Source organism: Leuresthes tenuis, unplaced genomic scaffold, assembly GCF_036924035.1.
Source record: "Leuresthes tenuis unplaced genomic scaffold, fLeuTen1.0.hap1 SCAF_6, whole genome shotgun sequence".
Classification (NCBI taxonomy): domain Eukaryota; kingdom Metazoa; phylum Chordata; class Actinopteri; order Atheriniformes; family Atherinopsidae; genus Leuresthes; species Leuresthes tenuis.
In genome coordinates, this window is record NW_027325360.1 from 22,771,957 (window position 1) to 22,798,643 (window position 26,687).

At 40.8% G+C, this 26,687-nt stretch overlaps 3 protein-coding genes across 3 annotated transcripts; 2 read left to right on the top strand and 1 right to left on the bottom strand.

Moving 5' to 3' along the window:
• Window positions 1-267: 267 nt before the first annotated feature.
• On the top strand, window positions 268-4,466 carry bnip3la (BCL2 interacting protein 3 like a). The gene is made up of 6 exons (XM_072388262.1): window positions 268-360; window positions 1,361-1,628; window positions 1,715-1,796; window positions 1,879-1,985; window positions 2,096-2,245; window positions 2,600-4,466. Exons 1-6 carry the CDS (start codon window positions 282-284, stop codon window positions 2,646-2,648), a joined length of 735 nt encoding a protein of 244 aa, XP_072244363.1. The 5' UTR covers window positions 268-281; the 3' UTR covers window positions 2,649-4,466.
• A 531-nt stretch (window positions 4,467-4,997) lies between these two features.
• dpysl2a (dihydropyrimidinase like 2a) lies at window positions 4,998-12,547 on the top strand. Its single transcript, XM_072388263.1, has 14 exons — window positions 4,998-5,322; window positions 7,450-7,538; window positions 7,636-7,820; window positions 7,939-8,103; window positions 8,321-8,382; window positions 8,520-8,600; window positions 8,687-8,755; window positions 8,888-9,008; window positions 9,088-9,244; window positions 9,498-9,639; window positions 9,771-9,941; window positions 10,096-10,275; window positions 10,366-10,555; window positions 10,637-12,547. The coding sequence occupies exons 1-14, from the start codon at window positions 5,281-5,283 to the stop codon at window positions 10,726-10,728; spliced, it is 1,746 nt and encodes a 581-aa protein (XP_072244364.1). The 5' UTR covers window positions 4,998-5,280; the 3' UTR covers window positions 10,729-12,547.
• A 2,942-nt stretch (window positions 12,548-15,489) lies between these two features.
• Window positions 15,490-21,799, bottom strand: adra1aa (adrenoceptor alpha 1Aa). Its single transcript, XM_072387010.1, has 2 exons — window positions 20,886-21,799; window positions 15,490-16,504 (listed from the first exon to the last, which is right to left on the bottom strand). The coding sequence occupies exons 1-2, from the start codon at window positions 21,781-21,783 to the stop codon at window positions 15,963-15,965; spliced, it is 1,440 nt and encodes a 479-aa protein (XP_072243111.1). The 5' UTR covers window positions 21,784-21,799; the 3' UTR covers window positions 15,490-15,962.
• Between the last annotated feature and the right edge of the window lie 4,888 nt (window positions 21,800-26,687).

Sequence of the window (26,687 nt, forward strand, 5' to 3'; positions counted from 1 at the left end):
CTTCACCAGCAGAAGAGGCTGCAAGTACTCGGTCACTCAGCAACATGATGACAACATAATTTTTTATATTTGTAATTAAACTGTGCAGACATTTGGATAAATTTACTGAGTATTGTGCTAAATCCTGCATTTTATTACACATTTTTATTATTTTATTTATTTTGCAACAAATTATTTCGACTCTTGAATAAGTTTATTTAAAAGAAAATGCCCATGACAAAAGTAGTCTATCTTAGAGTCTAGACTACGCGCATGCGCACACCATAGTTTGTCTGCGTGTCATGTTGAACGTTAGAGCTGTAGTCAACATGTCTACCGCCGCAGCTCCTCAAAACAATAACGAAGAGTCTGGCCTTCAAGGTACGTCGGACCGGAAGCTAGTCCACGCTCCTTCTTACTAATAAGACTTTATGTGTGCTTCATAAATGTCTGCATTGCTCAGAATATTGTTGTACTGGAGGTTTTAGTGTAAAAGTTACATCTGGGATGGAATTTCCTCGGTTTGGGAGGGGTGGAGGATGATGTTGTTTCGCGTCATCTACCATGTAGCCAATTGTATTGTGCCAAATGTTTGATTGACGTCTCAGCAACCAATTGCGCTTAAACGTCTGGGTTGGGTGGGCTCTATCCAAAATGAAAACAAGTTTGGGACAAAAGGCAATGAAATTGGTATTTTTTGTCTGGTCGTAGTGTTTTTCGCTCAAATTGTGCAATAATGAAATGTATCGCTCAAACTCGCTATGTTGACAAGTTGTCTCTTGATTTAAAGGCCATTTTTAAACATTCAATTCCTATGGTCGGATGTTGATAACTGTCCCTGCTAACAAACGTCTCAGAAGACATAAATTAAACACCAAATTGTATGTTAAGACTTGACTGAATATGCAGTTTACTGAACGAGAGGTCATACCGAAAAGCAGGCCGTTGCCCGCTTTGTAGGTTGACAACATCACAGCTGGAACAGCGACATGTCTGGGCAAATTGTCAGTTATGCAAGACCCCACGCGAGCAGCGATGTCGGAAAATGCGTTTTCGATCAAGCTACAAAACTACATTGATCGTATTTAATTATCAGCTGTCCTAATCAAGAAAGGGACGCCTCACGCTGTCACGGGGCTTCCATTATTCGCTCGCACTGGCCCCGCAGGCTTTAGGTGATTGCATAAGTCTGTTTGTGGGGCAGTGGTACAAAGAAATGGATGCTCTGCACAGCCAGTTAATTTCAATCCAAGTGTCGGCGGTGCAGGCAATGTAGGTCAGCTGCTTCAATCTGAGAGAAGACGGGGGTGTTTTAAAACAGCTACTATGTTTGTACACAACAAGCTAATTCCCTCTTCTTTTTTTCATAATCTTTATCAAGGCTCCTGGGTAGAGCTGGAGCTGAATGGGAATACAGGGGCCCAGGGTAGCCAGACCGATCAGCTGACATCGCCCTCTGCAGACCAAATGAACGCAAACACAGGTATGAGTCAAACCATCCAGACCTTGGAAGTGGCTGAAACTGATGAAACCCTGATTGGGGGACTAGAGCATGTGCCATCATCCTCCTCTATCCATAATGGAGACATGGAGAGGATTCTTCTGGATGCACAGCATGAGTCCAGCCCAAGTAACTCCACCTGTGATAGGTAGGGATGAAGGCTATTGTTTGTTCTGTAAAGCTTAGACTAAGGTTGACTGTTAAAATTAGAAATTTATTTTTATTTCCACTCAGCCCTCACAGGCCACCAAGTCCAGAGCAGGATGAGGGACAAATTACATTTGATGTGGAGATGTCCAGCTCAAGAGGTAGTCAGGTAAAGCTGCACGTGTCTTTGAAATTCAAACCCTGATGTGTTTTTTACCGTATCTAATTTTCTTTTGCGTTAATATTTCCAGTCAGAGGTAGACTATGCAGACAAGGACAGAGAGGATGATATCTTGATGAACAAAGACATCGATTGGGTTGCTGACTGGTCCAGCAGACCTGAAAACATTCCGCCAAAGTAAGTACTCCTTCACCTGCAGAATCTTTCACGAGCACATCACAAGATCGCCCTCAATTACCCTCTGAAAATAGTTTCCCATTAACCAGTTGAGTGGCTATTCTACTCAGGGAGTTCCACTTCAGGCACCCCCGCCGCTCTGTATCACTGAGTATGAGAAAGAGCGGGGTCATGAAGAAAGGAGGCATCTTCTCCGCTGAATTCCTCAAAGTTTTCATCCCTTCCTTGCTTATTTCACACATGCTGGCTCTAGGCCTTGGGTAAGTAAGAATTTATACATCTGTGTTGCATAGCCTCGTGTCGTACTTTCTCAAGTTGCACCAATGCTTTTTGTCTGCTTTTTGTTTGTTATGTAAATTGATCATCACGTGCATTTAAAGCAGTCCATAGACTCTTTTTGTTTGTTCGTTCTGACTGGGGTATTAAAGAAAACTACCCCGTTGTACTGAGGATTTAGGAGCAAGCAGCTGATAGAGCGGCGACAGTCACCTGCAAGTTGGAACAGTTTGTTCAAATAACATCAGATTCAGAGGTTCCTTTTTATCGAAAACTGTTTAGTATTCACCTAAATTCTCAGCTTTCATGCATTTTCTACCTTTCTCCTTTTGTTTCAGGGTGTACATTGGGAAGAGAATCGCCACAGCCTCCACCAGCTCCTACTGATTTTAAATATAAGCAGTGCCTGTCTGTTCACCAAGTCTCTCAACCATCTTCCTGTAGTCAGGCTCTCTCTCTCTCTGCATCTGTCGTAAACCTTCATCTCCCCTTCAATCCACATTAACTGGTGTCACATTGTAGATGTAGTCAAACTCATTGTGTAGTTGCACTCTGTAAGCTTTTGACACAGGGGCCATATTGTTGTACATGCAGTCACTTGAATCCAACCCAAATATATTCGACAGCGAGTTGATGTCAGCTGGCTTCAGGTTGAAATTTCTTTTGTTGTCTTGCTGTTAAGGTATCACACATCTGGCCTTTTTTTTTTCCTTACCCCAAGCTGCATCTCTCCTCTGTTGTCTTAAAAGACAGAAAGTGTGACCCAGTAGTTTTTGCTATATCCGCAGTGTAAACTGATTAAATAGGCTCTGGGAACAGAAGGGACTTTAATTGCCTCGACATATTGAGCTTAACATTTGAGGTGCAGTGAATATGGGGTTAGGGCTGAATGATTCTGCCCAATTTTGAAATTCTACACATTTATCTGGATAAATATGGCATAATTCTAACTGCGAAAGGTTTCCTATTAAGAGATTTGTTTGAATTTTATGAAGGTTGGGAAGCTTAAACATTAATCTGGTATGCAGGTCTGGAATTTTCACTATGTGACTGTTGGAAGTGTGTTACAATAGTGCAACCAAGAGCAGAAGGCAATATACCGGACCATATGGTATTTTTATTTTTTTATGGTGTTTTTGCCTACATATCTTCTTTAACATATAATGTAACAGCAGTAGCAAAGTGCCAATTTTTTATCTTTCACCACTGCACATTGGTGATTTGTCTTAGGCTGTTTGTTTTGTTTTTGTTTTCTCATATGTTTTGGTACTTAAAAACATAGATGTGAGAAATAATTTAAGCTGTGAACTGCCCCATGTAATAGACACCTCTCAACATTGTACGATTTGTTCATTGATTGATAATAATGCGTATTATATCTGATGCATTGTGGCAGTGTTAGTAATGCGCTTTGCTGTAGCTCATTTACTGAAGCTTCAGTGACGGGAAACCAGCACCACAAAAGAAGGGTTTGGGGTCTCTCTAAAGGGTCTTTTCTGACTTTAACATAGGCTTCACTGTACAATAATATGACACAATATATTACAATAAATAATGTACAGTGTCTCTTGAACATCCAGTATGGGGATAGAGATCATTTCCTGAGGAAAGTGCATGCATTTCTGTACATTGATGCTGCTTGCATGACATCTCTGAAAGTGTTTGTAAATGGATGACATTATAAAGATTTGAAAAACCGTCAATTATAATGTACAGTACAGGCAGTGTTGCTTTGAAATCCCTCATTTATGCTTTATATTTAATGCATGATGTAATTCATATTGTTTCATAAACTGTATATGTAGTCCTAGCAGGCTTATGTACAATTAATCAGTGTGCAATACATAGTGTTTTTTTATTTGAATAAGGTTTGCACTGTATACAGTGGCTTATATATAAATACAGAAGGATCAAATAGAGCTCCATTTTCATTCATTACTATTGAGAGGCACATGTGGACCTCTGTATCGCTAGCAGCAGTGGGCTTTGTGAACTCCAGATTCTACTGAAAGCACAGGTTGAGACATGAATATAATAACTGACAGGCTGTTTAATGTTTTAACAAAGAAACAGCACAACATAGGTACAAAATAATGTGATTGCTGTATATCTGTAGGTTTTCAGATACAAAATAAATCACACTTGGGAACAACACTCCTGTGACAACCAGCTATGTTAACACATTAAAAAATAAAGTTAAAAGACGTCTTTTTGTTGCTTGCTTATTTGTGTGAAAGAAACCCTCAGAGCATCTAAGCTGCGTCTGCAACCTGAAAGATGAGGAGCAAGAAATTGTTTGGGAGCCACATTTACTGAAGATGATACAATTTTCGATTTCTTTTAATTCCACTAACTATGTCCCATCAGACATGTCAGGATAATCGATTAATTTTCTTGACCATCAAACATTTCTTATTCATAAGCAACGCAAAGTACGGTTGATTGACAGTATAGGACCAAGGTTTATTGCTCTGGTGAAATGATGTAGGTAAGTGTGTAATTATGTGTATAAAATGAATACTGACAGAGGTTGGGATTGTTGTTGTTAGTTTAATTTAACTTTATCCCCTGCAGACCTGTTCAGGTATCTCCCAGAGTTGACCTGGCACAATGAGGTAGTCAAGTCGTACTCGATTTATTTAATCCAAACTGAAAAATGAAACATCAAAAAAGCAATGGATCTATAGTTGAGTAGGGCGGGGTAGTGCGCATGCGCCATACTTCTTTGTGGCCCTTTTTGGTGGTTGTCTGGTCTTTAGAGACCTGCTCCAGCAGTAAATCCAAGGATATCACTGTTAGACAAATACATAACCTCTCATTTCAAACAATTTGTTTGGCTGCACTGTGCAAACTCAACTAGCTATCGTCAGAAATTTTCAGACACTGTTTTATAGCAGGGCGTCGACTGGCCATCAAGCAGAGCATCCATTCATCCTTTCATTGGCAGCTGAGGTTTTCTAGTCTAGCTAGCTAGCTTTAGCCAAAAGGCAGGGGCAGCCGTGTCAGAGGGAGCTTCAAAATGTCCGGTTACCAAGGAAAGAAGAACATCCCACGAATCACGGTGAGTATTATTTTGTCATTGTGCAGTTATCTGTTGTTCAGTCGTGGTGATTTTGAACGTGCCTCAGGATTAGATGAAAGCTAGCGCTTAGCTGCCGTATCCTTTCATCCACACTGACGCTGTCAGCAGCCGCAGCTCTGCTTCAGCTCCACACATTAATAATCAGAGATGAACAATGATAACTAGTCAGTCGGTCTGTTCCAAGCTCGTTCACAAGTCGTCATTTGGACCTATGATATTGTTTCTCTGAAATGCACTGAAAGATTAGCTCGTGTAAGCTGCCCAATCATCTCTTCTCCTCAGTCTCCTCATCAGCATCATCAGCCCAGGGTCTTTTTAACAGGTTTAAACACATGTTCCTTCACTTTCATCATCTCATCTTTCATTCTCCACCTTCTGTCCTCTGATAGAGGATATGCCCTCCTCAGTGGTCCTCATCTGTGTTGTTGTTTTCTTTTCTTTTTCTTCCAGATGCGATATAGCCCTGTTCAATTGTGCTGAGTTGACTTGATAGTGTCATTGTTGGTGTGTCATGCACAACTTTCAGTGAATATATGTACATAAGCAAAACCTATTTTATAAAGTAGGTGAGCAGAGCGCACCCACCTAAACCCTGTGATCAGAGTCAGAGATCTGAGGCACATAGATGGCACCTGCTTTAAGTTTTGGACATGCAGTCTCGGTGGCTGTCAGGTCATCCACAGGAAGCATGGCTGCGAAGGTGCAGCACAGACATCCCAGACACAACATGCCGACAACTGAAAGTCTGCAGCAGTGCCCCAGGCCTTCAGACTCACACAGTCAGACACTGTTATTTGTCCCAAATGAAGTAGATACTTTTATTCTGCAGAGCTTTGAACCTTGCATGACTCTGTGTGAGTGAAGCATGAATTATGTAATGTTTTTAAATTCATAAACAGGATGGTCCTTCTTTTTTCATCTTTTTAGTCATTTATCATCCAAGAACAACTGTTGTGCGGTCTTTTTTGTGTTTTTACATGAAAGAACATTTCTGTATTTTCCACATAAGTCTAGTCTTTATGGGATCCTCTCTTAACCACTGTTTTGGAACAGCCTCAACTTTAGAATCTTCATGAAGGGAGGGTTTCTTACAGGACTGCTGCATTAGACTGTATTACTTCAGATATGCATATGTGATCAAATCAAGCATGATTCTTTGAATGCAACAGTTCCAGTTTACATTTATAGTACAAGGCTATGCTGCTTGACTGTTGGCTCTTTTCTGAGTACATTCAGCTCATAGTAATCTGCATAGTTTAATGACTGCAGAGCACAGGATTAATCACAGGACTCCATTTTTACAGCAGAAGGAGGCCCACATACTCTGTCCTTTACATTCTGACCGCATACCTTTAAAGTGTGAGGCTGTTTCAGTCCTTATTGCACTTTAGCTTTAGGTGTGCGGCCACAGTGCACTCATTGCCTACCACTCAGTCCCATAAAAGGCTTAGGTTATATGACCCACTTATGGCCGAGCAGTGACCTGTGCCATCATGTCAGCACAGCTGTGACTTGTGTACATAATGCATTTCAACCCACTCTGGAATATTATATTAAAAAGTATTTCCTCGCAGTATACCATTTATTTTCTTCTTTAGCTCTCATTGCTTACCTCGGGGACCCCAGAAAGGCTTTAGGAGAAGTAGGCCAGCCTGGTACGCTCTCCTTTCATCTCATTCAGGTGGAGCTAATTGTGCCTCTCAGGAATCTGTGCCGTTACTTTAGGGTTGTGATCAAGGATTACTCCCCCTTCAAATTTTGTGTTATTTGATAATAAATCATGCTGAGTAATCCTTATCACATTTTCCACAGGATATAAGGTGGGTTGGATTGAACAATAGCGTAACCATTGGTAATTTTAGAGTTTCAGTGGCCGTCTTTGTAGAAGGAAGAGGCCTCTGAATAAACTGGGTGAAACACAGAGCTCTATAAAGTCTGAAGTTGTCCAAGGATTTTTTTTTCTTTTCAACCAAGCCTTTTTTAAAAAATTTTTTTTAGATTGGATGAATTTGTATTGGTTACTGGGTACTAACAATGAAAGGAAATTTTTTATTTGAGAAGAGTCATAACCGGCGAGTGATTTAAAGTCATGTCTCCTCCTTTCAGAGTGACCGTCTTCTCATCAAAGGAGCAAAGATAGTCAACGATGATCAGTCCTTACTGGCTGATATCTACATGGAAGATGGAGTCATCAAGTAGGCTCAACTTGAAGATAAACAGTGCCCGATTTCTTTAAAAAAAGTAATTATTTTTGGTCCTCGATTAATTTCTTCATGTATTTTTTTCCTACAGGCAAATAGGAGACAACCTCATTGTTCCAGGCGGAGTAAAGATCATAGAGGCTCATGGAAGAATGGTGATGCCGGGAGGTATTGACGTGCACACCCGATTCCAGATGCCCGACCGAGGCATGGTGGCAGCAGATGACTTCTACCAGGGCACCCGGGCAGCCCTGGCTGGGGGCACAACCATGATCGGTACGCAGCCCTTGTTTTTGAGCCGGTTTAACACACAGCAAACTGTTGCAGGTGTGCATGCTGTCAAGCGTATGATTTAATTAAACAGTTTACCTGTATACAATCCCAAATCCTTTAGTCGACCATGTGGTGCCCGAGCCTGGTGTCGGCCTGATTGCTGCTTTCAAACAGTGGAGAGAGTGGGCCGATAGCAAGTCCTGCTGTGACTACTCTCTGCACGTGGACATCACCGAGTGGCACAGAGGCACCCAGGAAGAGATGGAGACACTCGTGAAGGATCATGGTATGTTGGAAACCTTGTCATTTTATGTGTGTAAGTGCACATAGACAGGAATAAACCCTCTTTCAGTGACTTAAAAGAAAAAAGGGACCGAATGCTTCCGCTTGGCAGTTTTTATTATTCTTTTGTTTTTACTTTTCTCCTTCGCTCCTGGTCTTTCCTCCTTTGCTCTCTTTATTCCGTCTTTGGCCAGTTTCTCTCATAAGTTTTCTATCTTCAGGTGTCAACTCTTTCCTGGTCTTTTTGGCTTATAAGGATGTTTTCCAACTTTCTGACTCTCAGGTATGCTTGGCTTGTGGTCAGTATTAGTGGGATCTCTGCTTAGTCGCCTGTCACAGCATATTCTTTCTGGGCTGTTAGATGTCGTCGGCTCAGATGACTGCCCCGCAGGCTGACCGATGTGTATCACATTCTTGCAGATCTATGAGGTGTTCAGTGTCATCAGAGATCTTGGAGCCATTGCGCAGGTGCACGCTGAGAATGGAGACATCATCGCAGAGGTAATAGAATCACTGAGTCAGGTTTCAGCTGTCAACACCTGTTCTATATTCTTATATATATGTAATGTTCTCGTGGGGGTATTTAGGAGCAGAGACGTATATTAGACCTGGGGATCACTGGCCCTGAAGGCCATGTGCTCAGCCGTCCAGAGGAGGTAAGACTCATTCTGTGCTGTTGTACAATAAGTAGGGGCAATGCCTTATATCCAGAATATTGTGTGCTACAGAGGACAGGCCTGTGTGTGTGTGCTTGATTTTGCTGTGTTCCTGTCTGTCATTGTCTGCAGGTAGAGGCTGAGGCAGTCAATCGCTCTGTCACTATAGCCAATCAGACCAACTGTCCCCTCTACATCACCAAGGTGATGAGCAAGAGCGCCGCTGATGTCATTGCCCTTGCTAGGAAAAGGGGTAAGAATAGAAAGTTTTCCTCTGCCAGAACTCTGGACACGTCTTTGCACTAACATCTAACACCCGTCTAACCCTGTAGGTGCTGTGGTTTATGGAGAGCCCATATCTGCCAGTTTGGGCACAGACGGTACCCATTACTGGAGTAAGAACTGGGCCAAGGCGGCATCTTTTGTCACTTCTCCACCGCTCAGTCCTGATCCAACCACCCCTGACTATCTCAACTCTCTCCTGTCGTGGTAGGTGTTCTGGGGCCAGCACCTACAGATAGCTGGAGCACAGAGTCATGACATGTGGTCCTGCTGCGTTTTATTTTTACCCAGCTAAATCTCTTTTTGTTACCACATGCATTATGAAATACCTTTTGCACATACATAAGCCATAGGTATTACACGTGGCAAATAAATGATGCTGTTGTCATTGCTGGGATTATTAAAAAATAAATCCCTCCTCTCGAAAAGTAGTGCTTTCTTTTTTTTTTTTCCTCCTTAGTGGGGATTTGCAGGTGACTGGTAGCGCTCACTGCACGTTTCAGACTTCTCAACGTGCAGTGGGCAAAGATAACTTCACCATGATTCCAGAGGGCACCAACGGCACTGAGGAGAGGATGTCCCTGATCTGGGACAAATGTGTGGTGAGCTTTATACGACCCTCTTTTAACACATTCCTAATATTCAAAAACGTTTGTGCCCTAGAGCAAGCTACTTTGCAAACCTTTTGTGTGCGTGTAGCTGCTAGCATGGGATTTGTGTGCTGTTCCAAAAGGTGACTGGAAAGATGGATGAAAACCAGTTTGTGGCAGTGACCAGCACAAATGCTGCCAAAATCTTCAACCTGTATCCCCGTAAAGGACGCATCGCTGTGGGTTCTGACGCTGACCTCGTGCTGTGGGACCCTGATATGACTAAGATCATCTCCGCTAAGAGCCACAACCTGGTCAGTAGTTCCTTAGCCTTTACATCACAACGTCTCGTGCATACTGAGACCAAGTTCTCGAGAGAGTTGGGGATGCCTTGGTACACCCGTGTCATGCTAAACCTGCTGTTACTAACTGAGGAACAGTAGCTGATCAAACCTTTTCTTCTCCCAGGCTGTTGAGTATAACATCTTTGAGGGGACAGAAGTGCACGGAGGTCCTGTGGTGGTGATCAGCCAGGGCAAGATTGTGTTGGAAGATGGCAGCCTTCACACCATAGAGGGCTGTGGGCGCTACATCAGTCGTAAACCCTTCCCGGACCACGTGTACAAGAGGATAAAGGCTCGCAGCGTGGTGAGTTGTCATAGCCTGCTGCTGAGCTGCTTTTAACAGAACAAATTGTTTTGGTCTCATGTAGTTTGATCTGTTGACCTCTCTGTTTAGCTCACAGAGCTACGAGGGGTCCCCAGGGGCCAGTATGATGGGCCAGTATGCGAAGTGTCTGTGACTCCTAAGGTGATGTCCACAGTTTCCTCTGTGAAGACTTCCCCTGCCAAACAGCAGCAGCAGCAGCAACAGCAGTTAACCCACCAGCCTGTGCGCAACCTTCACCAGTCTGGCTTCAGCCTCTCTGGTGAGTAACAGCACCGATGTCATTCCCAGCTGCTGGTTTCTTTCATCTAATTTCCATTTTAACCATTTTTTTCTTTCTAAGGCGCCCAAGTTGATGACAATGTTCCTCGTCGCACAACTCAGCGCATAGTGGCGCCCCCTGGTGGAAAAGCCAACATCACCAGCCTTGGCTGAGCTACTTCCTCAGCCGAGCTGCGGTGCGGGGCAGCATGAGAACAGAGCCCACAAATACCAATGTCACATCACATGATTTCTCATCACCTCTGACTCTCCCTGCACCTTCTGTCCATTTCTATTCACACACTACCACCATGTCACCTCATGCAAGAAACAAGAGGCACTATTCCATGTTGTTTCATTCTTCCTGCCATTTTCCAGTATTGAGGAAAGATCGAGTGAATTGAAGAAGCTTTTTCTCTTTTTTTTAATTAATTAATTTATTTTTTAACCAGTTTGATTATTAATGACCTCATTTCATTTACATTTTTTTATATCTGTTGCTGTACATGTTTAAACTGTTAGGTGTCCCTCTTGGATTAGAAACCTGGAACAGAAGAAAAGGCAGTCTCGTGATATTTTGGCAGCAGCAGTTGTTTACAGTTTTATTTTTTTCTTGTGCTGTTAATATGTCAGATATTTACTGTTTTGGCGGTCGTGTTACATTACCACCTTTAGCTGAAAGTAAATCTATCGCTGGTAAACTGTAACAAAGCCGTGTTTGTGCAATTTAGTTGCAACAAAATTCAAATAAAATTAAACAGCGTAATATTCTAATCTCTCAATAGCTTTGAATTTTATTTGAAGTTTGCAGTATTTGATCTCTGTTACTGTATTAAGCTGAGCAGTTCACCCATGTCTTCCTTTCATGTTATAATTGCACTTTTTTCTTTGTGTTTGAACTTTTATTTTTCACGGAGTCATTTGGTGAAAGCCCTTACTGCACTGAAAGGGAAAGAGAGGGTATTTTGGCATTAAGCCAGTCATTCAACTTTGCCCTGAAACTGCCGGGGAGAGACTGGCTGACTCGTGACGTTTTGTTGGAGAAACATGACCCTTTTCCCTTCTTTCGTCATTGTGATTTTCCTTGTGTGTTTCGAAAGGTTGTCAGGGCAACAAGCCTCCAATAATCAGACCGACGTGTGTTGTTCCGGAAACGGATCGACACTACGAAGAAGTTTGATAGGAGGTTTGCTGACAGCCTCTCTGCACCTGGTGCTATCTGACCTTTGCTGTAAATGAGCAGATGATGTCCACATTCAAACAGTCGCACTGTAAGCTTTGTAATAATAGCAACCAGGGTAGAGTCACCATTTACCCAGTTTTGACAGAAATTGTTTTGCACCAGTAACAATCCAAATGGTAAACGTGTATGTGAGCTTGCAACTTTTTGTTTGTATTGGATATGTCTGTATGTTTTAGGATATGTGTTGAACTACTTGCCTGCCTGTTGTGTAAGATATTGATAGCACACTGTATCTATGAAGGCTCTTTGAAGAAGTGGAATGATGATTTTTGAGACCTGATGAAAATAGTTTCTGTATGTGTATGACAACCCTGACAGTGTGCTGATGATGTGTCCACTGTTCTTGGTGTTAGTGTTGTGAATGAAGTACCAGATACTGTATATTGTTCCCTTACTCCTCTATTTGCCCACTCTCATTTACACCAGATTCACTTAAGGTAGTCGCTGTACTCACCAAAAACACAACAAGCTGTCAGTGATGCAGACCTGTGCAGCCATGCAGCAAAACACTGGATTCTTTCTTCCTCATTGCCTTGTCAAGTGTTGGTTTTGTATGCAAAAGCTATAATGTGAAGTGATTTACATTTTGGGAACATTCTTGGAAATTATAATTAAGTTGTAATGTTGAGCACTGTTGTTTGCCCTCCTCCACCTTACGTGATATTCTTGCTCATATATGTTTTATAGGATACCAGAGTTTTGAACGGAATCATTGGTCCTGTCAGCATTTGACCTTCTGTGTTGACTTCAGTGGATTAAAATAATAAAAATGAAATGTATTGTTCTGAATTTTGTGGGTTTTTTTCCAAAGTATTTATCAACTGTTTAATTATTTAAACACATGTTTAAAGCATTTGAAAGCTTGAAAGTTCTGGCATCATGTGCCCAACACCTTACTTATATATAACATATCCATGTATAGGTTGCTTTTTAATTTGTCACCTATCTGTGGGTATAGTGCACTGATACCCCAAAGTTGGATTGATTTAATGGAGTCATTAAGGATTTTCCACAACACATACTGTGTGTGACTGAAAAGCAGAGGTCCATTTAAACTCTGATAAATGTTTCTTATTGGAAGCTTAGTTTCCCCATTTTCAATTATGTTCTTGCCCTGTAATCACAGGGCATGAATGACCCACTTTTCTCTTATGATTGCCATAAACATTGATAGACAGTCTATGGTATTGACAATAACCATGATGCTAAAAGAAAAAATACATTTAGTCAAAATATAAACGTGATGATACCATGAGTGATAATGTTTCAGTTCATTCCTCTTTTAGCAGGCTATGCTTTTAGTAGTCAGTTATGATTAGAAGCTCTCCGTCCACCTCCCCACACATGTATTTTTAGTGTATTTAATTTGTCATGAACAGACAAAACACATTAAACATTGTTTGGCCATGACTGTTGTTGAATGAAAATAGGAAATTATGAGTATATAATTGTATATTAACAATCCAATACTCAGCCACTAACAGACCAGCTTGTTATAACTCTAATGAACTTTGTCAGATCATTAAAGTAATAAACTGTGAGCAAGGTGCAGATGGACATCTTTCTAATTACTGACAGTACATCACAGGTAAGATTCCCTCTGAAATGAATGGTTTGTTCTGTATTGTTACATTTGCAGAATGACTGAGCGTTTCTGAACAAAATTATGGAATTATGTGTGAAATGAATGCTATATAAAATGTTCATTTTCACACACATCTTACAGTTTCTCATTGCTTACCTTTAAAATGAGCCCATGATATGCTTGTCAGTCACCGTTCGACACATAAGAGCAATTTAAAAACCTCACACACAGATGCACATAATGAGTACGTTCTCTTCAAATATTAAAAACAGTTGAAAAATAAACTATTTTCATGGTCACAAATAGGAGACTTTTATGGTAAACAGAGCAAATTGAATTTGTGACACCTTTCCTTCATTTTGAGATTAAAATGTTCACTTAGTTTCATGAGGAATCAGTTAGAAAAATCAGTTACTGACTGAAAAGTGACTGCATCCTAGCTGTGAGTATAGTAGATGAAATGGCACAAGGTGGAGGCAGAGAGTCATTGTGATGAATCTCTGACAGAGAGCAGCATTTAGAAGCTCCAGGTTCTTGTCTGCTGCACCCAAGGGGAAGCTGCCAGAGAAGTGAACAGAACAAGACATGCACTATGTTGCACTGAGCATACACATCAGCACAGTTCTGTGAATAGCTTAAGTGAAGCCTCTTGGCTGTTTGACAGTTGCCCAATTAAGATACAACACATGAGTGCGCTTATTAAGCCAGTGATGGGATTCCTACAATGTTATCTTCTTCATCTCACTGATGAAAGCTCATGAAAAAAAGAAAAGAAAGAAAAAAAGAAAAGAAAAACATCAATAAGGCTTTACCAGGCTGAAGCCTCTTGGGAGTGCACAAACATGACTCACCAGCATCACTTGGTATACCTTCAGTCCAGCGAAACACAGAAACTGCTGTGTGAAACCACACACGAATACTCCCACGGTTGATCTATCATGACACACAGTGTTCCATGTTATGAGACTGTAAGCATTAAATACACTACCTTTGGAATCACTAATTAATCTAACATGGAAAATAGATATGTAACAAAATGTTACTTGATAAAAGGCAGGGTGCAGATTTGAGTCCCTCGACTTCAGACTGTGGTGGAGCATCACATCTAATTATAGTATTCATTACAGCTATTGCATTTAGCAGATTACTTATCTTTATAAAGCACTGCACACAGGTATTTGTGAGCTGGGGTTTTATTCATAATCACACCACTTTCTATAAAGAGAGATAATAAAGGCAGGGAGTGAATTAGGTAATCTCTACCATCTGTAATTTATTGCTGGAGCCGGTTGCTCCTCTCCTAATGGCATCTGCGCAGAGATGATGTGATTTACAGATTCACAGACATGCCAGTCAATGACAATGCGGACACTAGCATGCACTCTCACTGCTCTTCCAGGTCCCTCCCTGTGGGGAAAGCTGTCGAGTCCACTTCTATGACTGAACTTAACCTGGAGAGGGGGAGGCTGACTTAACGATGCCGAATGCATATCTTTCCGCCCACACTCAGAAAGGGAGCACAACTTGGTGCTACTGAGGAAGTAGCCAGGAGAAAATAAATCAATACAGTTGGCAGCAGTTGTCCTCTTGCCCTTTGATGCTTCTGCGTAAACAGAGACACTTTGCAGTCTCAAACTCACACTAAACTCTCTCAGTTTCTCACCTCTGGACTTTGCTAAAAAGCACCCACTCTAAAAGCCTGGTGAAGGCTGCCGCAATGTATGTAGTTGGTTATTAAAAATGAGGAGTGCAGCCTGAGAGAAGAATGTCTGAGACTGTAGACTTATCTTGACATCTCTAAATCTGGTGTATTTTTAAGAGGCTTGTGGTCGGTCAGGATTGAGGCCAGCAACCACAAGGTCAGTTAAAATTCCACAGAAGTATATTAAGACATCCATCTGGCACTACTCAGAGGTACATGAAATTGTGGGAATGTGGGTGGATGAACAAGATGTTTTGATGGGGGAAATTTGTCTAATAAATCCATCCAAAAACAGGAAACAAAGAAAAAAAATCAACAACAGAAATATCCTCGGTAATCCTTTCTTGGGAATATCTCTGGAAATTTATTGTAAGTGACACAGAAGTACCCAAGGTCCCTTGGTTTTAACCATGTACAAACATAATTTTCACAACAGGAGCAAACAGGCAAACTTTGGAGACACCAGGAGCAGCAGCATTTTCTAAATGATTGGTAAGATTGAGCAATAGATAAATATTTCTTATTTACACTTTTACACACTTAATCTGCTCTTCTGCAATATATAAAATATGTAAACATTTGGAAATCTTATACTCAGTTGGTCCTCGTTGGGCTGCCTTATTTTCACCTTTGTACAGCTGCATTCTGCAGTACAGAGTTTAATAGCTAAGAAGCCATTTTAGTAGAAGCCAGGTGTATGACAATCTTCTATCCAGAAAGGAAAAACAAAAAAAGGGAAAGACATTCAAGCTGAGAAACTGTTAGAAATGTTAGAAATTTTAACCTCAAACAGGTGTAGTTCGATCATAGCAAAAAGAAATATATTCTCATCTTTGACCTCAGAAAAGTCTTAACTAATGCATGAATGACTACAGTGGTTATACAGGCTCTCCTTTTTCTGACAGAGACAGTTGGTGGATCTTAATGGTTGGAAGGTCTCCGACAGGTGGGGGCTCTGACGAGGGACTTTCAGCACTAATGATGCAGCAGCAGGTCTGATGGAGGCTTTTATTGCAAAGTTGGGCCACTTTAGTTCTGCTTGTCTCAGCTGGTCCAGGTCCGTTGTTGATGGGGCCTCCAGAAAAGATCTTCCATTCCCTGCTGTCCCTGGAGGAAGGAGTTCTGGACAGAACTACAGAGGAGGAGGGGCTGAGCCTGCAGGGAGCCCCCCTGCTGTCAAGGCTGAGAGTGAGGCCCTGGCTGTGGCCTTGTGTTTGACCTTGACATACACTCAGATGATGGTGGTGTGGTCTGGGAGTCATTCTCAAACAGTGAACTCCAAGTAAACTCTGAAAAGCTTTTTTAAACTCCTGGTTGGAGCATGGGTAGATGATGGGGTTGATGCAACTGTTGAAGTAACCGAGCCAGAAGGTGATCTTGAAGACAGTGTCTGAAGGTCTATATGCAGGGAAAATGGAACCTGTAGTGACAGTGGATACTGATTTCAGCAGAGGGAACAATAATCTGCACAAGTGAAAGATCCTAACATGCTGGGGTTCAATGAGGAAAAATATGTGCAAACTCAAAATCAGTCGGATTCTATATTTGAAGTGGTAACTTAACCAATAGTCCCTTGAGACATGCTGTCAGCCTGTCTGAAGACATTTAGATTGAATTTTAGCACTCCAGTTCTTCATTATTTCTTTGTCATGTCTCCTTCAGGATGAGGATGAATTTCTGTGAAATAAGAAGAAGCAACTATAGAGATAGACACATCATTGCGCTTCCTGATAGAGTGGCTACTAATGACACTTTATTTATGATTTATCCAGTAACCCCTGAATCTGAGCTTCGTACTTGCTCCCTTCTTGCGGTTTGAATAAAATTGTAGCCATAAACTGTGCTTCTTTTGATTAGAGGACGCACTCATGAATGTGAGTGGGATCTTTAATGAAGAAGCAAAGGTAATGGCTTAACAGGCACATTGCATGCAGGCCTGTTAGTCACTGTAAATGTAGGTGATTCGTCACGTATTTAGAGGCTGCCAGTGAAACATTAAAATAATTTAATGGCTAACTTCTTGCGCTATATCTTTCACTCTGCCATCTATTTTTAGAGGTAGAAGGGGAGAAATGCTTTATTTGGTGAGCTGTTGTGGAAGGTAAAACATGGGCTTTGGAAAAATGAGATGGCGATACAGAGATGGATGGATGGAAGAAGTGGACAGAGCTTGAGAGCAAATAATTTTGAGCCTGTCTGTACAGCTCATATACTTTATCCCCAGCTGCACCACAAAACACAGTTCTATTATTGCCAGTGCCCCTGTCAGATATGTTTTTGTTTGTTTTTACTAAAAAAAGAAGGGTATTGCATCTGTTAGATAAATGTCTTTTGTAGTTAAAAAATCAATGAGGCATCCATAGCTTTCCAACTCCAGTTATTTGTAACCTTCACTCAAACCGCAACATGTTTTAGCTGAGAGAGACTGTTGTATAACATGTGGTTGTTATGCCACAAGGGCTTTTTGTCATAGCCGTTGAGATTTCAATCATGCAACCACAAAGATATGTTGTCTCAGAGAGATAAAACACAAAATACAAGGGGAGGGGATTTGTTGCACACTGAAACAGCAATCATTGTAATGTGAAATATAAAAAGAGAATCTTGTCTCGTGAAAAGTGATTTTACAAATAGCATTATTTGACTGATGATTTGATTGCTACTTCAGGGTACTGGCAACACAGACATATGGTGATTTTCTAAAGTCATATGCACCATAACCTGCAGACATGGTGTAAAAGTGCTATGCAAATGTAGTAGTTTTTCTGGCCAGTCTTCACTGGGCAACATCTTCACAGGGCTGTGTCACTGAAATAGATCTAGTTGGCATCACCTTGGTCCTTCATTTCCACCTTTGTACCATGATAATGTATCAGACAGAAATTATTTGATGTTTTTTTGTCTCATTCTGTACTTATTGAGTACCATCAGGGGGAATTTGAAGGCACTAAGCTCATGTTGTGTGGTAGCTATGCAACCTCTGGCTGCCTAGGAGATTGGTGCAGAGCATTGAGAATGGGCTTGTTTAATGTGATTTTCTTTCATTCAGTAGGATGCTAGTCTTAAAAGCTAATTAAACAGTATGTTCCTGAAAAATAATTAAACAGCCCCACTCAATCATCTCTTAACACAAAACTTGTTGCGGTGTATTTGTCTGAGGAGACAATGTCTGTGTCGTCTGTGTTCTGGATGCCTTTAGGCTGTAACCCCTTCAGTGTAAACATCACTGATAGCACGATGTGTGTGGGCAATAAAAACAAATCTATCGCTTCACGCTGCCATGTCCTCACCCCACTCCTCTCTACTACAAACCAACAGGGTCATTGAGCACAACTATGACTTTCAAATATATTACACATATATATTCTAAACATCCTAACTCATATGGATTTGGAGCACAAATGCAGGACTGAGGCAGACAAACATCCTGGAGGTACAAACACAGATGACCTAACGACAAATTAAGAAAGACGCACAGTAGCTGCTTCTCAAAGTCAAGGATTGTTTCTTGGTTGGAAGGGTACTTCCAAGTTGTGCCCCTCTTGGGCAAAGAAAGAATCCTTCCTTGCATTTGGAGAAACATAATAAATTATTTCTTTATAAGCACAGGTCACAGTAATAGACCCACTGTCAATTACAGCCTACACACACATCAGAAAGTAATCATACAGAATGAAGTACAGCAACATATCAGGCAAGTGACTCTTCAGTATAAAGCAGGAAATGCCAAAACCTAGGACCTTGACAGAGGTATGTTTCTACACGTAAAGTCTATCAGCCCTTTGATATGATATGCCATAAGGTGCCATAAGAAGCAACAGCTAGCTTTATGCTTCCCAATGGTCCTCGGGATGAACTTCTGAAATGTCAAGGAGAGAAGACAACCAAGAAATACACATAAAGCCTAACAACTTGCATTTTTCAATTATTGCCATGATCAAAGTCCTGTACTTTTATTTGTTTAATGATAAAACAATATCTTCACCATCAGATCAACGCGTCAAATCCAGACCACTGTTGGTGAGTCATTGTTAAATCTGTCAGCCGTAGACATACGCGGCATGTTAAGAGTAATGCCAGAGTTAATACAGGGGCACTGGTAAGCTGAAGCTTTTTTTCCTTTCACAGTCAGGAAAGCACTTTACCAAAAAGGTAAAGTTCTAGCTATTTATAAGCATGAGCCCTTGGAATAAATAAAAACCAGGCAGGACTTGTGAGGCTTTTGGCATATCCGCTATCTACTTGGTTCAGATTTCCCCTACACATTATTGACAACAGCACACATGGCATAGTTTATACAAGGCTGGCAAGCCATGTAATTAATTCCCTTCAAGCTGGTGTTTGTCAGGCTAGGAGCTCTAGGATAGAGACATCATATATTTCTCCCAAGGTCTGACTCCAGTGTGATGGGTTTATCTGTCACTGAAGCAGAGATGATGAGTTGAACAACAAACACAATGGAGCGAGGAAGCAGGAGCTGAAGATGGCCTGACACCTTGGTCTGAGGTTCTCTGTTTTTATTTACAGATGGGGAGGAAAAGAGGATATGGAAGATACATAGAGCCTACTTCTAGGGTGCCAATCTTTACATTTACTACTGTATGACGCTCAGGTGGCTACACAACTCATCTGTTAGTAACCTCAGTGTGATCCCATAACGGAGGAATTCAATTAACATGATCTAACCAATAAATTTGCAAGCACTTAGAAACCTGGCAGCGGGATAAATGAATGAATGGACCTATATAATGAATGAATGCATTATTCAAACAGCTCTTTATAAGTGGTCTGACTCACGAGTAAATGTAGGTGATCAAGAATATAAGACTTAATGGTAAAAACGTTGAAAAAGTTTCCCATTAACTTTTTTAGTGTGGAATATCAGTCATCCAGGTCATCTTTTATCAGAACTAAAGAAGCCTTTCAGATGAGACATGAAAGTCATAGAAGAAGTGTTTTTTTTTCAAACAGCAGTGGCATTTTGGAAAATACATTTCTTTTGTACCCCAAATATCACTAACATCTACTTATTCAAAGTGACACTAAAGATGGGTCTGGCTGTTAAAATTAATTTAGCAGATTTGGAAAAAAAAAGCCATGTGATTATTTATCACTTCTATCATAAGTGGCAAAATCTGAATGCAGCACATCTATAACACACTAAGAAGTATGTCATGAACAAGTCCACCAAACAATCCCCTAAAAACTTGTCTTTTAATGTTTAGGGGATTTAAAAAAAAAAACAAATTTGTGAACTTGGAGGACAGCCAGGCCAGCTGTCTGTCTGTTTTCAGTGTCAGCACACTTGGCTTTATTCTGCTAACAGCTCAACATGTGAGCCAGCTCTGGCCTCATGATAACGGACTAATCTGGCAAGGTTTTGTGTGGATTTGGGGAAAGCCTGAACCTAGAATCAGTAAATTTAGCTGCATTTGGACTGACAAAGAACCAGCAATGACTGTTTACCTGAATTTGGGCTGGACGTGCTGGTCAGTTACAGATTGAATATTAATATATATAATATCTTCTGGTCTGCAACACTATAGCTCTTATCGGGTAAAAAAAAATTCAGCTTCTTTAGATAAACTGTCACAATAATGTTTGAGATGCAGGAATAAATAGAAACAGTTTTTCCATTTAATTCAAAAGAAGGTAAAAATTATCCTTACCCTCTCAGTTGTCAAAACAACCCTTTAACTTTTCGAAATGTAAACAAATTACACAAAAGCTGATCTGAAAATGGACAACATTTGCCTCACAAAATGAGTAATCACATGCAGGATGAGGATGAGAATACTCACCAATAGGGAGCACAAGGAAAAAGGGCAGCCAGCACAACACAAAGCATCCGACCACAATGCCCAGTGTCTTGGCAGCTTTCTTCTCACGTGAGAACTTAAGCAGTCGCAGCGCAAAATGTGTGCGGCTGCGAAGGGCGTCGTCCTCTGATACAGTTGTGTTACCACGATGTATCCTGAGAATCACCTGCTCCGAGTCTGACTTCTCTGTTTTGTGGCCCTCTCTCAGCCCCCGGCTTTCTCTGTGAGCTACCACATAAACCCGACAGTACATGACTAGTATGATGACGAGAGGGAGGTAGAAGGAGCCCACAGCTGAGAAGATTGCATAGCCTGGTTCCTCTGTGATCTTGCAGATGGACTCGTCCTCTGGTGCTGGCTCTTTCCAGCCAAACAAAGGTCCGATAGATATAATAACAGAGAGCACCCACAGCAGCATCACAGCCAACAGAGCCCTGTGTTTCGTCATTATAGATGGGTAACGCAGAGGGTAACTGACTCCAATGTAGCGGTCCACCGAGATCACACAGAGGCTCATAATAGAAGCTGTGCAGCAGAGCACATCCACAGCTGCCCAAACATTACAAAAAATCCGTCCAAACACCCATCGATCCAGGATCTCAAAAATGGCAGAGAAGGGTAGTACGGTGGAGCTCAGCAGCAAGTCTGCCACTGCCAGATTAACTATAAAATAATGCGTGACTGTCCTCAGGTGTCGATGACAAACCACAGAAAGGATTACCAGGATGTTTCCAACAACTCCAAACATGATGAAAACACCAAGAATCAAGCCCAAAACTACAGCCTTTACGACATTGAGCTCTGGGACTGACACCTGGCTGCAGTTGGAGCAGTTCTGTGTTAGAGAACTTGGGGTCATATTGTCCAGCACAGAAACCATCAGCTGGACAGTATGACAATATAACACTGACACTCGATTCTGTCCAAAGGTTGGCTGAAACACACACCTAGTTAAGTTCTCTGCAAAAGAAAATGGACATCAGGGCATTCTCATAAAAGCCATTAGAGTAATGATCACATTAACTTTGTCTTGTCAAAACATAATTTGAATGATGAGGCCTCGAGCAAATGAGCCATTATGTTGGCAATGCATCAAGATCCTTTGCAGAAACACAGAAAGAAGTGTAAAATATGCAAATGAAATCTACTGTGTTGAAATGACTAATCCATCTTTAAAATGTTAGAGTTACTACTGATATTATGCAGCTGGTACAAAACACAGCTTAAAATACATTTCAGATAAGAAAGATGGGTGTACTTTGAACAATCCTACAAACCTAAAATTTCTCTTTGGAATAAAACTTCACGTCTGTTGTATTGAAAGCTGGAATGAGAACCCACCCCTGTGGACAGGGTGGGAGCTGGGCAGGACTCAACATCCAGGCTGTTCCTGTTGAAGGCTGGGGCATATTGCGCGTCAGCACAAAGTGACAACATCCAGTGCCTTTGAATAGAGAGACAGACAAAATGTGCTTTGAGAGAACTGACACAGCTACCACAAACAACAACAAAACACCTTTATCTTTTCTTGCTTCGCCTATTATTTTGTTTCCTTTATTTTTTCCTTTTCCATTTCACCAGTGCTTAACTCTATTGAGACTGTGGGCGAGAAACGATGCCTGAGCTACAGTTGATGTGAGCTCAATTTGACAACACTTTGTCAATTTTCATAAACTGAACACAATATGAGGTAAATTAATTAAGAAAGTTGTATCAGGGCTGACCATTTCCACACTTTACTGACTGGAGTTTGTAAATATTACACGATAAAATCTTTGGACAGGTTTGAGCTACCCCCAGAATAGCGTTTCAACAAAGCAACAGTCACCACCACAAGACTTACAGTGTATTTTATGGCTGTTTTGTGGTGCTAATATGATCTTAAAGTGATCTATATCACACCAAGATAAGCCTGACTTTGCTCGTAATCTCTCCTTTAAATAAATCAATATCACACGTTCAAACAAGTTTAGAATTTGACTTTGTGTATGATCAAGTGTTATGACAATAAGTATTTACTTTGGCTTGTTCAAATTAGTTTGCAATTTTTGTAAAATAAGTTCATTAACAATTTGGATATTCGTCCCACAACCTGCTGATTATCAAGCTTAGCTTAGCTTAGCATAAAGACTGCAGTGAGGAAACATAGCATGCTCAGGCTAATGGAGAAAAAAATCAATAACCCTATGGACACTGGTCTAAAAATAGTTTCAGCCCAACTTCCTGTGTAATCAGAAAACCATTGATTTTAACTGCTGTTTTTGTTTAAATTTGATGAATCAAATAAGGTTCTCGCTCAGGAAGAGGCTAACCCAACCCAGTCTTTATGCTAAACTCGGCTAACTACCGACTCTCAGTTCCAGAGATATTGAACAGTTTTTTTTTTGCTTGTTTTTTTTTACTCTTTTGACAATATCTGGGTAGTTTTTTTCCACTCTACCTCTTTGCCTCTTTGTGAGGGAATTAGGGCAAAACAACTCCTACAATTAACAAAAATGGTGCTGCCATTAAAGCCAATTCCCCGTGATGCAGTTTTTGTGGGGCACAGCACGTAGTGTTGTGAGGATTTGGGCTGGCAACTTTTTATTTTTAAAAATCACTAAAGCAACACATTTTTCAAAATATCAAATTGTAAAAAAAAAATTATGAGCCAGAGTTTTGATCATTTAGCATATCTTCAAATTTGCAATTTGAGAGTGTTTCAGTTTAGAAGATGGCAATATGACCCAACTCTCTGATCCTTTTAGGGTGTGTTACGTAAATGTCGCCATTAGAGGGTGTGCAAATGGCAGTAACAATGAAAGTGTTTTTCAATTGACCACTAAAATTGTGCCACTGTGTGTATTAAAACATTCATTAAAATGTGTGCGTCTCATATTGCACCAACAGAATATGCCAAAAGTCAGGCTGTGATCAACAGACAGCTTTTTCCCTTCTTTTCTTTTTTTTACTCTGACATCCAACAGAGCGTCTGTCAACATCTGTCACAGAAACAGCAATGTCAGATGTACACAAACATAAGATCTCACAGTTAATCACTCAAAGTGATTCAAAGCAGAAATTTAATTAAATGAAATGTGTTATTAGGCTGATCTACAAAGGCCTGGGAAAGAAAACCATGCAGATATGCATTAATGTTTGTTTGTTTTGTTTTCATCTAATATTGAGATTTGAACAATTTTTGTGCAATTGCACATTAATGAGGACATTTGAGCAAATACAAGAATAATTCCAGTTTACACCATTAGTTGTGACATCTTTTTTGCCTTTTTTTTTTCATTTTACTATCAAATCATATCAATGCCGTTTCACATTTGTCATAGATAACACTTGGTATCAACATAACCCACATTTTAGTTGCTGTTTCTGTTTAAAATTGAAACTCACGCTCGTCTGAAAAAATGTACAGTCCTGGATCTCCAGCTGCAGAGATGTAATATAAAATTCAGGTGCTCGGTTTGCTTTGTCATGAAATTATCCTTATACAGCTCGGACTCTGGCTCCTCCTGACTTTTTCATCTTGAGAAGGCAGAACAATGTGTCACCATTACACTAACCCCTTCACTTTGACAGATGTCAAATTAATCTAGCCTGTGCAGATTAAGTAAATGTACATAGATTAGACAAGAGAGACTAGTAAAAGTAGAGCGGTTCTGTTGGGAAAGTTTGGATTTTGTTAAGCTGCTTTGGTGGAGACAAATTAAAAGTTCATCTTAGTTGACTGACTATCTATCTATCTATCTATCTATCTATCTATCTATCTATCTATCTATCTATCTATCTATCTATCTATCTATCTATCTATCTATCTATCTATCTATCTATCTATCTATCTATCTATCTATCTATCTATCTATCTATCTATCTATCTATCTATCTATCTATCTATCTATCTATCTATCTATCTATTGTTCTTGTTCTCTTATCACAAAATGCCTCAGCTTTCACAACAATGCAATGCAATAATGTAGCAAAGGCATTATGTAGTCACCTCAAGTTTTCAGTCCTCCCCTCTCCTCTGCGCTGCTCCTCACCACACCATTAACCACTGCCTGACCTTTTCCTCCATGCCCCACAAACCTGAGCCCTTCTCTGCGCGCTCAGATGTTTAGCATGTTTGACTGACTTTTATGTTTCAGGTTAGCTCCTGTGTTGGCACAGTGCAGCAAAGTCTGCAGGCAGAAGCCTTCATAACACAGTACCACCGAGTTTCTCCCACCCACTCAAGTACAGGAAGGAGGCTGGTAATAATGCCCATAAGGTAATTATGAGAGTTATATGTGTATCAAAATGAGCAATGCCAAAGCTCAATATAGCATCATCTTTTTGCTCTTCGGAAAAAATGAGGATACTCTACTTAAGCACAAGGAGATCTTGTAATCTGCAGCCTTTTAGTCAAGCAAACAAGCTTGTTGGATTTTGTCTGAGACAACTTTAGTCAATGCAGTCTTAGTCTTAGTAAAGGGTTTCAGGGTATATTTTCATTGCATCATCAAAAAGATGCCAAAGTATGACAGTCCCCTTAGAAATAAAAATAGGGGCTAGAGTGTGAAATTATCAATAATAATTGTCTTTTTGTTTCTTAACAAATAAATGAGTCAGAGGAAAATCTGATTTTATTTGGATTGATTGTCCTGCAGTTTGACATATTGCTCCCTTTTCCAGCACTAATCTGTTCATTATTCTGAGCAACACTCATCGTCAGTCAGGGCTGCCAAGTGAAAGGGCGGGCGTGCTGCAAGGTGGCCCCAAAGGAGTGAGCAGCTCGCAGTAGATCGAGATTCCATGCCTTGCTCAAGGCCAGGGCATCTGCATTTACCTTCTTTTCAAACTGTTGAGTATTCTTCTGGTTAGAAGCATGTTTGTGCACTGCAGCTCAGTGGACAAATAAAAGCTTGGTGTTGGCTGTTTTCCAGGCTGACACGCAACAGTGTGTTGATACGGTGAACAGCGTGGAGCTTCTACGTGTCTGCAGCTATTTTAATTGGTCAGGGCTAAACAGCCATTCTGGGTCAGTTCAAATTTCTTCCTCTTTGCCAGTGTGTGAAGTAAATCCTTGCTCAATAATATGTGGCCTCTGAGTTAGACTCCACCTGACAGATAGACATCCACCTTAACAAAATGTCAGAGCTTGTTGTCCCTGCACTGCACAATGCCCACTGAAAACTTCAGTATCATCACTCAAATCGGTCTAAATCCAAAGGTCCACGCTGTGAACTCTAAATAAATGGGAAACTTAAAAAAGGTCAGAACAATAAAAATGAGCAACCAGTCTAATAATAGAACAACATTTTCAGATAAGAAAATGCCTGAAAAAATGGCAAAAAGAACTGACAAGAATTCCCACGGAATCCGTTTGACTAAACCAACTTTGGCATTCTCAATGAAAATTTCAACTGATTCTAACTAAACTAATGTTTGTTTGTTTTTTAGTTTAGTTATTTTTAAGCAACTTACGCTCGGTTATCAATTAGATTAGTCTTTATCTAGAATATCTATCCTGCATACAAGCGCGGACACAAATAAAAAAACGCAATCAACGGCACACAACTATCAAGAAAGAGAGGAAACCAACAACATGTAGAAAACACTAGACAGAACTGCCCGACATGAACACCTCTTGGACTCACCTAACTTTGATCTAGAGTCTTACATCCCCACGACTTGGCAGAGTCCCATTTAGACGCGGTTATGATAGCAGAGTCGTGCTGGGAGGCGGTGAGCGGGAGAGCCAAGTGCGCTCATCTCGGAGGGCACCCACATCTGCCGGTTTGATCGCGCGCA